The sequence below is a fragment of the Spinacia oleracea genome, chromosome 6 (assembly GCF_020520425.1).
Source record: "Spinacia oleracea cultivar Varoflay chromosome 6, BTI_SOV_V1, whole genome shotgun sequence".
Lineage (NCBI taxonomy): Eukaryota > Viridiplantae > Streptophyta > Magnoliopsida > Caryophyllales > Amaranthaceae > Spinacia > Spinacia oleracea.
This window is the reverse complement of record NC_079492.1, coordinates 105,026,697-105,042,004: the sequence shown is the minus strand read 5'-3', so window position 1 is coordinate 105,042,004 and position 15,308 is coordinate 105,026,697. Positions and strand designations below refer to the sequence as shown.

At 31.4% G+C, this 15,308-nt stretch overlaps 3 protein-coding genes and 1 long non-coding RNA gene across 4 annotated transcripts; all 4 read right to left on the bottom strand.

The window, feature by feature from the left end:
• Nucleotides 1-848: 848 nt before the first annotated feature.
• On the bottom strand, nucleotides 849-2,085 carry LOC130463440 (uncharacterized). Its single transcript, XM_056832574.1, has 4 exons — nucleotides 1,972-2,085; nucleotides 1,548-1,676; nucleotides 1,301-1,444; nucleotides 849-1,221 (listed from the first exon to the last, which is right to left on the bottom strand). Exons 1-4 carry the CDS (start codon nucleotides 2,083-2,085, stop codon nucleotides 1,015-1,017), a joined length of 594 nt encoding a protein of 197 aa, XP_056688552.1. The 3' UTR covers nucleotides 849-1,014.
• Nucleotides 2,086-2,228: 143 nt separating this feature from the next.
• Nucleotides 2,229-6,478, bottom strand: LOC130463439 (uncharacterized). Its single transcript, XM_056832573.1, has 6 exons — nucleotides 6,448-6,478; nucleotides 6,212-6,316; nucleotides 5,495-5,936; nucleotides 4,521-4,848; nucleotides 4,257-4,430; nucleotides 2,229-2,369 (listed from the first exon to the last, which is right to left on the bottom strand). Exons 1-6 carry the CDS (start codon nucleotides 6,476-6,478, stop codon nucleotides 2,364-2,366), a joined length of 1,086 nt encoding a protein of 361 aa, XP_056688551.1. The 3' UTR covers nucleotides 2,229-2,363.
• Nucleotides 6,479-7,245: 767 nt separating this feature from the next.
• On the bottom strand, nucleotides 7,246-8,210 carry LOC130463438 (vicilin-like seed storage protein At2g18540). The gene is made up of 3 exons (XM_056832572.1): nucleotides 8,177-8,210; nucleotides 7,448-8,089; nucleotides 7,246-7,358 (listed from the first exon to the last, which is right to left on the bottom strand). The coding sequence occupies exons 1-3, from the start codon at nucleotides 8,208-8,210 to the stop codon at nucleotides 7,246-7,248; spliced, it is 789 nt and encodes a 262-aa protein (XP_056688550.1).
• A 477-nt stretch (nucleotides 8,211-8,687) lies between these two features.
• LOC110781359 (uncharacterized) lies at nucleotides 8,688-10,749 on the bottom strand. Its single transcript, XR_008924748.1, has 4 exons — nucleotides 10,690-10,749; nucleotides 9,520-9,597; nucleotides 9,367-9,423; nucleotides 8,688-8,744 (listed from the first exon to the last, which is right to left on the bottom strand). It is a non-coding gene; the product is annotated as an uncharacterized lncRNA (long non-coding RNA).
• Nucleotides 10,750-15,308: the final 4,559 nt, after the last annotated feature.

Here is a 15,308-nt window from a genome sequence, read left to right as displayed (position 1 = left end):
ACATTTAGTTTTAATAGAATGAACATTGAGTTCAAACATTTTGAACATATAGTTTTAATAGAATGAACATTTAGTTCAAGTAGTATGTGCTCTTTTTCTGTTTGATCATTTAGTTTTAATAGAATGAACATTGAGGTCAAACATTTTGAACATCACCTTTTTTCATAATATTTTATGTTTGAATTTTTTTTTTTTTTTTAAGGCATCCTTCTGAAGTTTATGAACATTTTAATCAAATATATTCAACATTATCTACTTTTGTTCACTTGATTTTGAACAATACGTATTTGTTAATGTGTTTTCTTTAAAGGTTTTGAACAATACGTATTTCAAAGTGAATATTCTATATGAAAATTTTGAGCATTAAGTATTTTAATAATGAACATTTTATTGAAATACAATAAATATCAGTAATTTAATAATTGAACGTTGTATGAATCATATTGATTATTACCTATTTTTACAATGAACATTGTTTAACGATATTAATCATTATATGTAACTTTCATCAATCAAGCAGTTAAAAAACATTTATTTTGTATGCATTATTGATTTGGAGTATTTGTTTGTGCATTGGATTTTCTACAGCAAAGGAAACTGAATATTAAACATAAAGGAAATGAACACCAAGTTATATGTTTTTGAACAAACCACCAAAATACCAAAATATTGTCTTTACATTGTACTAAAAATCTATCTATTGTTTGTTAACCTTGAAATACTATCTGCTTAATTTTTCATTAACTCCTCCATGCTTCATTTATGTTTGACTCATGCATTTCATTTTGCTTTGAAAGCATTAGGAGACCACAGAAAGTGAGACGAAGCTTCCTTATTTGATTTGTCTGTATATCAAAAATAAAAATAAAAAAATTAAAAATGTTTTATAAAATCCAAATATTAAATTATAAATTTGAGGAATATAAAAGAAATTCAACAGGCAGAACAATAAAACAGAAAAGACCAAAACAATAAAAATAAATGAACAAAATACAAAAGAAGAATGAACAAAATTCAACTTACATCATTTGCCTTCAAGTCACATATCCATTCATGTTCTGGATCACCAGTATAGGTCTCCATGTGCTTCATGACATACACACCGCAGTTTGTATAGTCTTTCATGCTTCTCCATTTCATCTTGACCAAATTCATTTCATACTTTTGCATTGGTTCTACCTCATATCCAAATGTGCCCATATATTTTGCAAAAGCATCCAACTGGAATTTATGTTCATAAATGTAAGATAATTATCTACGATGTTTCAAATATACATTTTATGAATGATTTATTTCTTACCACAACTTCTGGGTGTCCCTCATATTTATCCTCAAATTTTACATTTCTTGGTAGAGGCCTGTTGTCAATTACATCCACAGTTGCATTGTAATGGTTGATGACTAGGAGATAGAAGTGTTTTGCAGCAAGAACAGGGATGAATATCTGAAAAAGAGGTAATTATTTAACTTAAAAACAATTAACAAATTACAAACATTAAAATGAACATTAAAGTTTGAAGAATGGGTTAGTAGTTATATAGGTTTACCTGTTTAAATTGATGAATGTTTTTGAAATTATAGTTAACCAGTTCTTCGTTAACCCTTCTGTTAAAATCCTCAAGCCTTTTTTCGTAGGAGGATCCTGCTGGACACACCTTGTTTGTGCACATAATATGCTGTATTTAAACATAATCAACATTCAATTATAAATATATGTAAAATTAGTTACAATGATAATGAAAATTTCAATTTAATCATTTGTAATTTTTATCTTAATTTTGTAGAACATTAATTATTTCAATAATGAATATTGTATTTCAAAATTTTGAACATTATGTATTGTAATTATGAACATTCTATTTAAATATATTAAACATTACTTGTTTTAATATTGAACATTCTTTTTAAGAAAATTGATCATTTTATATAAACAAAATGAACATTTTAAATAACATCAATTATTATACTTACATATGGAACTGTTGAAAGGAAGAGTTTATCTTTATGGCCCTTTGCATTTAGATACTTTGACCATGAATCAATCACACAGTCAACCACTTCCTCTTCATCAACCAGTGTTTTCATGTCCTCTCTATTGATGTAGTTGTATCCATCAAAATAAAGAACCTCACTACAAACAGGAAGTAAATTAGGAGGAAGTATAAGAATTTAAATTTTAAATTATTTTTACGTGAAATTAAAGAAAATACCTGTTGTCCTAACCACTTAAGACATAATCTGCTAGGCTTTGATGCATTGTGTCCAGATTTTTGAACAAGTCTCGATACTTGACCAAATATGGAGAAGAGAAGGCAGCCGGTAGTTTGTGAATCCTTTGAGGTCTTTTTCCTTTGTCACCTTTCTCATTTCTGTATATACAAAAAATTTAACAAAAAATCAACATAATTATAAAGTGAACATATAAGATTAATAATATGAACATATAAGATTAAGAGTACCAAAAATTTAACAAAAAATCAACATAATTATAAAATGAACATATAAGATTAAGAGTATGAACATATAAGATTAAGAGTATGAACATATAAAGTAAAAAGAATGAACAAAAGGTACAAAAAGAAAGAACATAACATTCAAAAAGAATGATCCAAAAAAATTTAACAGGTTTGAAAAAGATAGAACAAAAACTAGAAGAGTATGACATATTATTATGACATTTTAAATAACCAAAACATTATTATGTCTTTAAAATAGTTTTCATAATATAACCAAAGTTTCACAAATACTAATTCAGTTTTAATACAGTTAAAATTTACCCTTCTCCTTCATCTTCTTTTTCTCCTTTGTCTTCAAAAATTTCGTCCAATTTCAAATCTGTTTTTGTGCTTGAAATTAATGTTGATATTGAGACTTCATTCAATGGAGTTTTTGGTGAAGGAAGAGAAGATTGTTCTGCACCAACAGATAGTTCAGCTTCCACTGGTTGTTGCACCTGCGACTGTGTAGGAGTATGAGGTTCTGCTGGCTCCTCAACCATTTGTTGTGAAACCGTGTTCTCAAGCACTTGTGGTTCAGCACTTTCATTTTTCTTATTTTTTGCAGGCTGCTCCTCGACCCCATCTGGTGTAACCTTCTTCTCAATCACTTGTGGTGCAGAAACCTCTTCATTTCTCACTTCTGGTGCAGGCTCCTCTTCAATTACATTAGTTACAGGCATCATTTCTGATACATGCAACTCAGGCTCCACTGTAGCTTCATCCGAGCTCACAATCTTCTCTTCTTGTACAACAATCTCCTCCACTGTTGTTTTTGGTTTTTCTGAAGCTGGTTCACTCACTTCTGATTCTGCTTGCATCATTTTCTTAGCTTTTGCAATTTCATTTTCTTTTTTCTCTTCCTCCCTTCTTTGTTTTAGATTCAGCATAGCAGAAGCCAAAGATTCATCTATTTCTTCAAGTGACAAATTTGGCGTAGAGGTGGATGTACCAGCTTTCTCACGTTTCAACTTGTCATCATCTATTATCGGTGATGGTGAAAGTCCCAAGTCGAATGCATTCTTGATATCATACTCATATCTCTGCTTATCCTTTTTTGCTTTGTTTTTCTCCAGCTCAATTGCATCCAACAACTCTTTTTCTTTTTCCAACAGAGCCTTAATGAAGTCATCAGACCACTCATCTTGGCTTAATGATGGTTCTTTTGCCATTTTTGACAAGAACTCTTCCACTTTAGATACCAACTCATTTCCTGGGAAGAATTCTTGCGCCTTCTTCAGTGAATCAGAAAGCTTTGACAAATTGTCACCAACAACTTGAATTATACCGACAAACTCATCCATAAACTCCTGTGTTTTAAAACCCATTGACATATATTAGGGAATAGTAAACTTTTAGGTGTTTCAGTTTGAACATTTAAAAGTAAAAGTATGAACAACTATATATACTGAATGACACTTGTGCACATATACAATATATAAATAAATAGGCTTGAACACTTATTTTTTATCATTTATTGATACAGTTTGAATAAATAACTAAAGAAGTTTGAACATTTTATCTTTATATATTGCACTAATTCTTCATTATGTTATGTTATGATATGTCTTACAGAGGTATGAACATTATATGCAAAAATAAAGAACATTTAAGCAAAGGGTTATGAGCATTTATTTATATATGTTCTAAAAATATTATTTAACATATTAAAGGAAGGAACATAAAATTAATATTACCCATATTTATATTTGGCAGAAGAATTAAATTTAATCTATTAGAATTTGATGTATTTAGTAATACCTTGCGAGTTTGTTTTTCTTCAATATTGATTTTGGGTAACACCTTCCCCAATCCAAAGCCACTTTCCTCCAATTTATTCCGTTTGTGTCCTATTTCCTTTGTCCAGCAGGACACAAGTGGAATTCGTCTTGGAGGAAAAAAGTTCATTCTTTGAACTCTGTCAAAATAGAAAATCTGACATACAAAGTATAAGTGTTAGAAAATCCCTAAGATTGATCAAGTACATTAAAATCATCAATTTAGAAGGTGTAAATGAAGTTATACCGTCAATAACGGCAATGGTCCTGTGAAAAATGTTGCTTTGTCCTTTTGTTTCAGGTTTTTCTTATACTGTGCAGTAGTTGAGAGCAGTGCCTCCCACACATACTTGCACCAATTCAAGTTCCGGATCTGCTCATGATTCATCATTGAGAACAAAAATTTGAAGTATGCTTGGTTTGACAACGTGCTCTTGATCAACGTGTTGACAGTGACCACCAAGAAGCTTGTAATGAAATTTGCATCCGGTCCAGCCTCAATTTGGTCTTCTTGACTGTAGTACTTTAAAATTTTCTGAACTGATGGGACCTTATTCCCAAAGATCTTTTTCCAACTGTTTATTTAAATGAGAAAAATTTAATTAAGATAAACATTCCCAAACAGAAAGAACAACCAATATAAAAAGAAAGAACAAACTCAACAACAACTATGAACAATTATGAACAATTATATGAATCAGGGTTATAGAAAAAGAACAAGCATAGACATATGAACAAAATTTAATTAAGAAAAACAAAATTTAATAAATATGAACAAAATTTATTTAGGATTCCACTTTTCATGTATTACTGTCTTCTTCCATCTGTTTTTGTTAATGAACAAAATTTAATTAAGGAAAACATTTTGAACATAAGACTAAAAACTTTGAACATAAAGGAAAAAAACTTTGAACATAATGGAGAAAAGGTTTGAACATATTGGAGAAGCTTTAAACATATTAGGGAAATTTTTTGAACATAATTGATAAAAACTTTGAACATAAGAAGGAAAAACTATGAATAATTCTATGAGAAACACAGAAAAAACTTTTTCTCATTATAATTGTAGTAAAACTTTCAAATTCTGAATGTATATTAAGCCATACACAATTGAACAAATAACTTTAAGAAAAAGAACATTTGTAGTACATGCATAATGCAGTTAGATTTTTGAAGTCTATAATATATTGAAAATATAAGTATAAATTTAAGATCATTTACCTTGCCATGAATGCAGAAAACTCTTCACTAGCCTTGTCAGACTTTGCCTCAACTATGTCTACTTCACCGCTAGGAAGGCCATATATCTTTTTCACGTCCTCAAATTCTATCAGGATTTTCTCATTCTTCGGCAGATAAAGATATTGGCTGTTTTCCTCAAAGTTGTTACATAGCCATGTAACAAATTGTTGGGATGAAGTAGGTAGCTGGAAATCTAGCAATGCTCCTAGACCGATATTCCGAACGGCCTCCTTCTTCTGTTCATTCATCATGGAAATGAAACTGATGAATTTTCCATGTCCTCCTCTAACTCCAGTTTTTTCTTCCTCTTCTTCTGCTACTTTTTCCTTGTAAACAGCAATTGATTTCTTTGGTTTCTTTTTTGCAGGAACTTCTTTGGTAATCATCGCCAAAGGGGAAACCTCCCGTTCCACAATTAAAGCTGATTAACAAAACCAAAAATTAATGATGAATATTGTATTTCAAAATTTTGTAGAACATTAATTATTTCAATAATGAATATTGTATTTCAAAATTTTGAACATTATGTATTGTAATTATGAACATTCTATTTAAATATATTAAACATTACTTGTTTTACTATTGAACATTCTTTTTAAGAAAATTGATCATTTTATATAAACAAAATGAACATTTTAAATAACATCAATTATTATACTTACATATGGAACTGTTGAAAGGAAGAGTTTATTTTACCTTTTTCTATATTTTCTTCCTTCACTTCATATTCTTCATCAGTTATTTTCCTTTTTGTTTTTCTTTCAGCAGGTAGGTTTGCTTTTGCTGCTTTTCTTTTTGATGCTGGAAAAGGAACACGTATAAGTAAGTTTTAATAACAATTGTAGAATTTTTAATTTTATGGAGAACAAATAAATTTTAATTTTACCTATTTTTTGTCTTTGTTTTTCAAACTGAACCAACCTCTCTTTCACCTGTACTGTTTTCTCTGTTGGAGAAGAACATACAATTAAGAAGTTTTGATAAACATGTAATACAATGTTTAATATTTTAGTATACTAAATATACCTTTTGGCATCTTGTTTTGTTCTTTTTCTTCTTCTTCTTCCCATTCTTCATCTTCCTCATCTTCCTCATCTTCTTCCTCTTCTTCCTCTTCTTCCTCATTTTGTTCTTCCTCCTCTTCTTGCTCTTCTTCATCATTTCCCTCTAACTCCTCTTCTTCTTGAACCTCTTCTTCTTCTTCCTTTCTTTTTTTCATTTTCCTTTTTCCTTTAACATTGACTTTTGCAAGTTCTGTGAACAGAACAAAATAGTAAAAATGTTTGAACATATTACCCAAAAACTTTGAACGAAATAGTAAAGCTTTGAACATAATGGAGAAAACTTTGAACTTAATATAGAAAACTTTTGAACATGATGGAGAAAAACTTTGAACATATAACCAAATAGTTTGAATAACTGTGAGATAAAAACAGAAAGAATTTTTATCCAAACAAAAATAACATTTTATGATAACCAAATGAACGTTCTTTGAAAAAACTTTGAACAATGTTAAATGTAATACCTGTTTTCTGTTCTTCTTTCACTTCTTCAATATCATTTTTCTTATTTCTTTTCAATGCACTCCTAAGAGGAAGAATTCTTCCCTTAACAGGTGCTTTTTTTTCAACTCCTGTAAAAAAAATTACAATGCATTTAACATATTAACATTTTATCAATTATCTTAAATTATTTTTTAACAATGTTTTTTTGTAAATATGTTTACCTTTTTATTTTTTTATTTTTATTATCTCAACATCCAAAGGCTCATCCTCATCTTCTTTCTCAGCCGCTTTCCTTTTCTTTGGAGTATTTGTTACTTTGGAAGTAACTCCAGAAACATCTACATTATTAACAAATACTAAGTACAACTTACATAATAATATATTTTGAATATTTATTGAAATAAGATTGAACAATGTAAATAGTTACCTTTGCCTTCAAATTCTTCTTTGCTAACTACTTCAGCACCAACATTTTGTTGCACTTTCACCATTGATCTTGTACTTCTTCTCGGATTGTATGAATCTGATATGTTGTGCAACTTCTTTTGTAGTTCTTCATCCATAGTAATACTTAGAATGGTGTTCTTCTTGGTAGCTGTTGTCTTCTTTCCTCTTTTTGTGCCTTTACCACCAATGGTTTGAGCTTCACTCTCTGAAGCATTTACATTTTCAACCACCATGGCAATTGCTTTTGTGGCATCATCGTCTTCTTTTTTCTTTCTCTCATCTTCTCTTTTCTTTCTCTCAGCTTCTTTCCTTTTCGCTTCCTCTATCAACTCTTTGTTGTTTTTAGCCATAAGCTGGCTCATTTTTTCTTCATATTCTTTCTTTCTTTCCTCTAAATCCTTCTTCATTGCTTCAGCTTTATCTTCTTCTTCCTTCTTCTTATTAGCCTCGATCCTCTTGTTTTCAGCTTCTTTCAGCTCAGCTTCTCTTTGGGCATCAGCTGCAGATGCCTTCTCCTCATCCAGTTTTTTCGCTTCTGCATCAGCTGCAGATGCCTTTTCCTCAGCCACTCTTTTGGCTTCTTTCTCAGCTGCAGACGCCTTTTCCTGAGCGACTCTTTTGTCTTATGCATCAGCTGCAGGTGCCATTTTCTCAGCTTCTATTTGTGCTGCAACGGCAGCTGTATCTATCCTTTTGTCAGCTTCTTTGCTGGCCATTGCAGCAGCAGCAGCTGCAGCTACCATTTGTGCAGCCTTTTTTTTGTTGTTCTGTTTTATGCTCTTTGCTAAAAGTTGTTTCAGTAAGTTGTTGCCCCTGATAAACAAAGAACAAAAAAATTCAATAAATTAAAACGACAAATGTGTGATCATATATATGAAAACGTATGAAAAATATCATTTATATATAAAGTTACAAATAAAGAAGAAAGAAAGAGTTGTTCAATAATAAAGAATAAACCATATAAAATAAAGAACAAACAATTCCAAATGAATGAACAAACAATGAAACCATTATGAACAAATATGCAGAAGAAAATGAATTGTAAAAAAATGCCAAATTCTACCTATTTTTTGTAACAATCTTTCTTTGTACCAAAGATTTTGAAGACTCTTCTTGATCTTCTTCACTGTTATTTGAATAATATATTTTTAATATACATGCTATTTTATATAAAAATTATGAACGATTCAACTAAATTGAAAATTCATATTAATTTTTACCTTGATGTTTTTTGAACTTCAGGCTGTGATTTTGACGAAGATTTCTTATCTCCTTCACTGTAATTTGAATAGTAAGGTGTAAACGTACAAGTCATTTTATATAAAATTAATAAAAAATTATTTAAAAAGCTAAAAATGGACATTATATTATACTGTGAAATTTGAACCCATGACTAAAAACTTGAACATTAGGGTAAAAACTTTGAACATAAAGGTAATAAACTTTGAACAAAATGGAGAAAAGTTTTAAACATAATAGGTAAATTTGAACATTTGACTAAAAACTTTGAACATAAAGGTTAAAAACTTTGAACAAAATGGAGAAAAGCTTTGAACATATAACCAAATAGTTTGACTGAGATATAAACAGAAAGAAAGGCTTTGAACATATGACTAAAAACTTAGAACATAAAGGTTAAAAAATTTGAACGAACAATGGAGAAAAGCTTTGAACATATAGGAGAAGCTTTAAACATAATAAGTAAATTTTTTGATCATAATTCATAAAAACTTTGAACACAAGGAGGAAATTTTTTGAACATAATTCATAAACGCAGATGAGATAAACTTTCAATTTATGAATGAATATTAAGCCATACACAATTGAACAAATAACTTTAAGAAAAAGAACATTTATATTACATGCATAATGTAGTAAAAAATGGACATTATATTATACCTCAATGGTTTTTGAACTTCTGTCTCAGAAGTTGTACATGCCTTCCCATCTCCTTCACTGTATTTTTTATTAATATGATGTAAATGCACACATTATATTATATAATATTAAAAATCATTCAAATTTAATAAAAAAATTGATATTATCTTATACCTTAATACTTTCTGAACCTCTGGCTGGGATTTAGTTGGTCTTCGCTTAAATTTGAGTATTAACCTTTGTGGTTGTTCTCTAGATTTTATAAATGTATAACTAATGAGTGTCCAGAGCAAAATTCAGTTTGAAGAAATGAATATTTTATGAAAACAAAATGAACATTTAACATAAAAACAGTTATCATGAGTTTTAATAATAAAAAGGACTGAAGAAATGAACAAAAGTTCAAACATTGAAATTATGAATATAGTAGTTGAAATAATTGAAGATTTCTAAACCAACTTAGTATATCAGAGTAAACGAACATTTTATTAAAAAGAATTGAATATTTTAGCAAAATAAATTGAACATTTTTCGCAGATGAGTGTAGATTTAAAATTTTACTGTAGAAAAATTGAATATTAGTACAAAGAACATTTCCATTATGAATATAATACTAGAAATAATTCATAGTATATTCCAAAACAAAACTCTGTAACAAAATATATTCCAGAAAAAAAATTGAACATTTTATAAAAAGAAAATGAACTATCAAAATATATTGAATATTTTATAAAAAGAAAATGAATATTTTATCAAAATATATTGAACATTTTGGAGACAGACATTTACCATGATTTCTGGATTTAGTTTTTGGACATATGAATGAACAAATGTTCAAATTATTTTAATTATATATATAACATTCGAAATAATTCAGTATTCCTAAAGAAAATCTCAGTAGACCAAAAAGGATATCCAGTTTGGAATATATGATCATTTTCCAAAAAGATATTGAATATTCTGCTATAATCAATTGAACATTTTGCATAAGATAGTTATCATGAGTTCTCAAGACTTAATTTATTTTACAGAGGAATGAACAAAACTCAGTGGACCAAAATGACTATCTAGCTTAAACAATATGAACATTTTACACATAAATTGAACGTCTAACATAAGATTAGAAAAACTCAACAAAAGTTCATCACATTTACATTATTATAATAATATTTAAATTAATTGACATTCCCAATCCAAATTTTAATCATCAATAAGATTATTGTTAAATCTCTATGAATATGAACAATGTATCATTAATTTGTATTTGTATTGTATCAAATGTCAAAAACGGCACATTCGCAAATTAAATAGAAATAGATATTCAAAAACATAAAAATTACTTACTGGAATGTGTCTATTTGCTTTTCAGCTTCAATTTCCTTCTCAATTTCGTATTTTCCAGTTCTGTGATAAAAAAACCAATAGTTAGGGTTTGGTTAAATCATCACGCAACGAAAATGAACATTAAATTAAAAACGATTGAACATTAACATAAAATTGATTGAACATATGTAAATTAAAATGAATTTATCTACGAAAACTTAAAATAACTTACTCCTTCATGTCTAGTTGCTTTGCATTCCCGATTTTTTTCTCTTCACTAGATGTTCCAGTCCTATAGCCAAAAAATCAGAAGTTAGGGTTTGCTAACATCATAAACCAAAAAATTGACCATTATAATGAAATTATTTGAACATTATAAAGAAAAATACTGAAAATAACTGAATTAAACAAATATTTAAGTAATAAAACAGTTGCATGTTCGAAATCTGAAATTAAATTACATACGTTTCCTTTTTTTCTTTCGGCATCTTCGTTTTTCTGAAATAGAACGAAAATAAGCAAAATTAGATTTCATTTTAGTTCGAAAATAAAATCGAAACATCAGAATCAATTGTAATTACTTACTTTTTGCTTTTCGGTGGATTTTGAAGCTTGTTCATGTCAATTTCGTCACGAACATCCATTTTTCTCTTTTTTTTCAGTAAAAAGAAGTCACAGATTTCTTCTCTTGATATTTTGTGGAAATTCAGCTTTAATAATGAAGATTAGTAGCGGTTTGAAGAGAGAGAAAGTTGATTGAGGTGGTTGCAGGAAGTTTAATGGCGGTTTTAAGAGAGAGAAAACAACGAAGTAGAAGAGTGGGCAGAGGAGAGAGAAAATTTTTTGCGTGCTGAGAATTTGAACGGTTTTCGAAATGATTTTCCTCTTTTTTTTTTTGTATTTATAGGCCATTCCTGCGCGAAATTATTACCCTCACGTGCCATTTTTTTTTTCAAAATTAACTACCCGCGCGTGGGATTCACGCGCCTAACAATGGCAGGGGGTACAGTATTTTACCCAAACGACGCTGCGCGTCGTTTTGGGCAGGGGGTACAGCCATCTTGGCTGTACCTGGGTATAGCAATTACGGATATCATAATTAGATCTTATATGTGCTTTACTCACAAGTAACGATAAATATGGGCCGAGATGGGCCTGTCCGTGCTTCGCTAATGTTATGAGTTAAGAACTACCTCGATGGTTGCTAATGCAGACGTGTTTATCATATTTATGACTTATGAGAAGGTATTTTTATACCATCACCGACTAAGTAATGGGAAAATATAAAATGGTACTCCTTTCGTCTCGGAATACTTGACCTGTTTTTCTTATCGGGCCGTCCCTTAATACTTGACCTGTTTCTAAAAATGGAAATATTCTAACAATATTACTCCCTCCGTCCCGGAATACTTGACCTGTTTTCCTTATCGGGCCGTCCCTTAATACTTGACCTGTTTCTAAAAATGGAAATATTCTAACAATATTATATTATTTCTCACTCCACCCCTATTAACCCACCTACCCCCTACTCCATACAAAAAATAATTAAAAATTCAACCCCTACTCTCTCCCAACCCCACCCCTTCACACATTTCCCACTAACTACATTAAAATAATACCCCACTATCAACTACTACCTATTAAATTAAATAAGTCAATTCAAGTCCCTTAAACTCTGTGCCGGTCAAACCGGGTCGAGTATTCCGGGACGGAGGGAGTATATTATTTCTCACTCCACCCCTATTAACCCACCTACCCCCTACTCCATACAAAAAATAATTAAAAATTCAACCCCTACTCTCCCCCAACCCCACCCCTTTACACATTTCCCACTAACTACATTAAAATAATACCCCACTATCAACTATTACCTATTAAATTAAATAAGTCAATTCAAGTCCCTTAAACTCTGTGCCGGTCAAACTGGGTCGAGTATTCCGGGACGGAGGGAGTACACCCAAATACACTTTTTATGTACTAGTTACAGCTGTTAAAAATTGATCCGATCCGAAAAATCGACCTGAACCGACCTGTTTTTTTAAGGACCCGAACCGAGACCCGAAATTTGTTAAAATAGAAAATCCGTAACTCGACCGTATCCAACCCGTTAAAATCGAAGACCGATTTCGACCCGTTAATGCATGACCCGGACCCGAACCTGACACCCGACCGAAATATAACCGATAACAAAACCTAGTCAGCTTACCCGACCGAAAAATAACCCGAACCCGATTCAACACCGACCCGATGGAAACCAATTGTAACCCGATAAAACCTGTTATTGACTCAATTCCTGATAAGCCGTTATCTGAATTTAAGCGACCTGTTGACAACCCGATTTGCCATTGACCTAACTAAATACTAACTTAAATCAAGTTAATTTTTTTTTTTATAATTACCTAATCTAGAACAAGTGAAAAGCTTTAAACCAAATTTAACCAAATTTATAAAAGTTAATTACTCCTGATAACTATCGTACCCGGTCTTAACCCGTGTCCGATAATAAACCAGACTTGAATATTAACAGACCGGTAATTTTTTGATCCTAACTTGACCCGACTCGTTAAGACCCGAACTCGTAATTTTACCCGACTTGAAAAAGACCCGACCCGAACCCGAACTGAACCCGACTTATACCGAAATGCAAAAATAACCCGACATGACCCTACAAATTTTCAACCTGACCGAACCCGACCTGCACCCGGTAATAAAATGACCCGACACGACCCGACCAGATCATGACCCGTGACCCGAGATGACCAGACCCGGACCCGACTCGAGTAACCGTTTTGACAGCTCTAGTACCAGTTGCATGTTGATTTAATGTGATTGAGACTAAACTTTATAGTGAGGACTCCGTGTTCCACAACTAGTGGCGGAGCCAGGAATTTTTTTTTGGGGTGTCGGCAGTGACGTTCCGAGGATTTTTAGAGTATTGTGTCGGGTGATCCTCCACAACACACAATATATTACTAAAAAAAAATGTATCGTCCTTAAATTAATCAATATTCATATCACAATCGTAAAAAATTATTACAATTATTCTCTACGGTTTTCATATGTGTGGGGGAGGATGTTCAAATTCAAAACTATAAGAGACCAGTTGTTTCTAAAGACAGCTCTCTTAAGATAATCCCCCTGTAGTTATTCAAAACTCTAAGAGAACGGTTGTTTTGAAGACTGTTCGCTTAGGATTATCTCTATAAAATACTGATCTCTTACGTAGGGAGCGGGTGTTTTTAAGTATAACCTAAGAGATCGGTTGTCTTTAATATCCGATCTCTTAGATCTCAGCTATAAGTTTTTTTTTCCAGTTTTCTTTGGGGGGGTCGGTGGACCTCCATGCACCTATCTAGCTCCGCCACTGTCCACAACAATAATTGGGAGGAGATTGTAATAACTCACTCCGAATTCGAAAAAAAAATATATATATATACATGTACACTTTTTATGTACTTATAATATTTTGGAACTAATCGCCGAAAATTTTCTACGAGCTATTTTGATTTGCGAATTTATGAAAAGATAAGAAAACTATGGGATACGTTTTTTTAAGGAAAAAAAAAAAAAAAAGAGTGGAGAACATACCTAAAATGTGTAAAATCTACTCCGTAAGATACAGTAGACAGTAGCTACATTCTGGTGTCTCACCAGTCACCACCAAACCTCTAATTCTGGGCAGTCCTCCTCCACTTGCCAGTTGCCATTAATGCCCACCCCACTCAAGTCTCAAACTCTCAAGTCTCAACCCAACATTGCACATTTTCCCGCCAATTTTGAATAATCGGCTGAACTCTGTAACACCGTTACTTGCGGTAGATAACATAACCACGTGTCTTTGCTTGGTTTTTTTCTTTTGATGACACCTGTCCCATTCTCATGCTTAACTGTCAACACCTATACCACACGATTTCATCTCTTTTTATGAATTGTTATCCACTCTTCTCTTCCAACTTCCAGAGTACGCCAAACACCTCTCTTCTTATAAATTATAATTAATTATTTTAATTATTCCTCACTAAATTATTTTTAAATTTCTAATATAAATACAAAACCCTTCTCCCCCCCTTTTCTTAACCTAAAACCCCTTACTCTCCTTTCCGTAATCCTTTGCTAATCATGGAAATTGAGCCTATTAAGTGTAATTATGAATATAATGTTAATGATCACGATTATGAATACATTTGTACGACGCCGAAGCACGACGGATGTCGGATTCCTGTGTCAATAGCGCCTCCACCGCCGCCGAAGAAAAAGAGGTATTATTTTGGGAAGAAACGGGTGGAGCCGCCAAAGAATGGATACTTCAATATTCCTGATTTGGAGCTAGTTTTCACCCCTCGTGTTAAGGAAGCTTGTGCTTAGTTTGTGTAAATTATTACTAATGGTTTAGGTTTCAGATTTTTGGAGTGTTTGGTTTGCAGATTTTTGGTATAAGGTACCGTATGGGTTTAGATCTTCGGGGATTATTTTATTTTGGGCGGCAGGCACATATTTCATCAAACTTTTGTTGATATGATTCTGTAAGATAGTAGTTTATTTTGTTATAGTTTTTATTAGCCCCTTTTTAACAGGTGCCAAAATGTAGTTATATTAATTAGTTGATGATTTTAACATGCAATCTGTTAGTTTATCAATTG

Bases quoted from the DNA above. Each gene is read 5' to 3' on its own strand.
- LOC130463440 (XM_056832574.1), bottom strand. From the start codon at position 2,085: ATGAAAACACTGGTTGATGAAGAGGAAGTGGTTGACTGTGTGATTGAT. The intron at 1,677-1,971 runs GTAAGTATAATA...GTTTAAATACAG, and splicing joins TCCTTTCAACAGTTCCATAT to CATATTATGTGCACAAACAA. The intron at 1,445-1,547 runs GTAAACCTATAT...CCTCTTTTTCAG, and splicing joins ACATTCATCAATTTAAACAG to ATATTCATCCCTGTTCTTGC.
- LOC130463439 (XM_056832573.1), bottom strand. From the start codon at position 6,478: ATGTTCTTCTCCAACAGAGAAAACAGTACAG. The intron at 5,937-6,211 runs GTAAAATAAACT...TTTGTTAATCAG, and splicing joins GGAAGAAAATATAGAAAAAG to CTTTAATTGTGGAACGGGAG. The intron at 4,431-4,520 runs GTATAACTTCAT...TTTGTATGTCAG, and splicing joins GACCATTGCCGTTATTGACG to ATTTTCTATTTTGACAGAGT.
- LOC130463438 (XM_056832572.1), bottom strand. From the start codon at position 8,210: ATGGTAGCTGCAGCTGCTGCTGCTGCAATGGCCA. The intron at 8,090-8,176 runs GCAAAGAAGCTG...CTGATGCATAAG, and splicing joins TGCTGCTGCTGCAATGGCCA to ACAAAAGAGTCGCTCAGGAA. The intron at 7,359-7,447 runs GTAACTATTTAC...TTAATAATGTAG, and splicing joins AGAAGAATTTGAAGGCAAAG to ATGTTTCTGGAGTTACTTCC.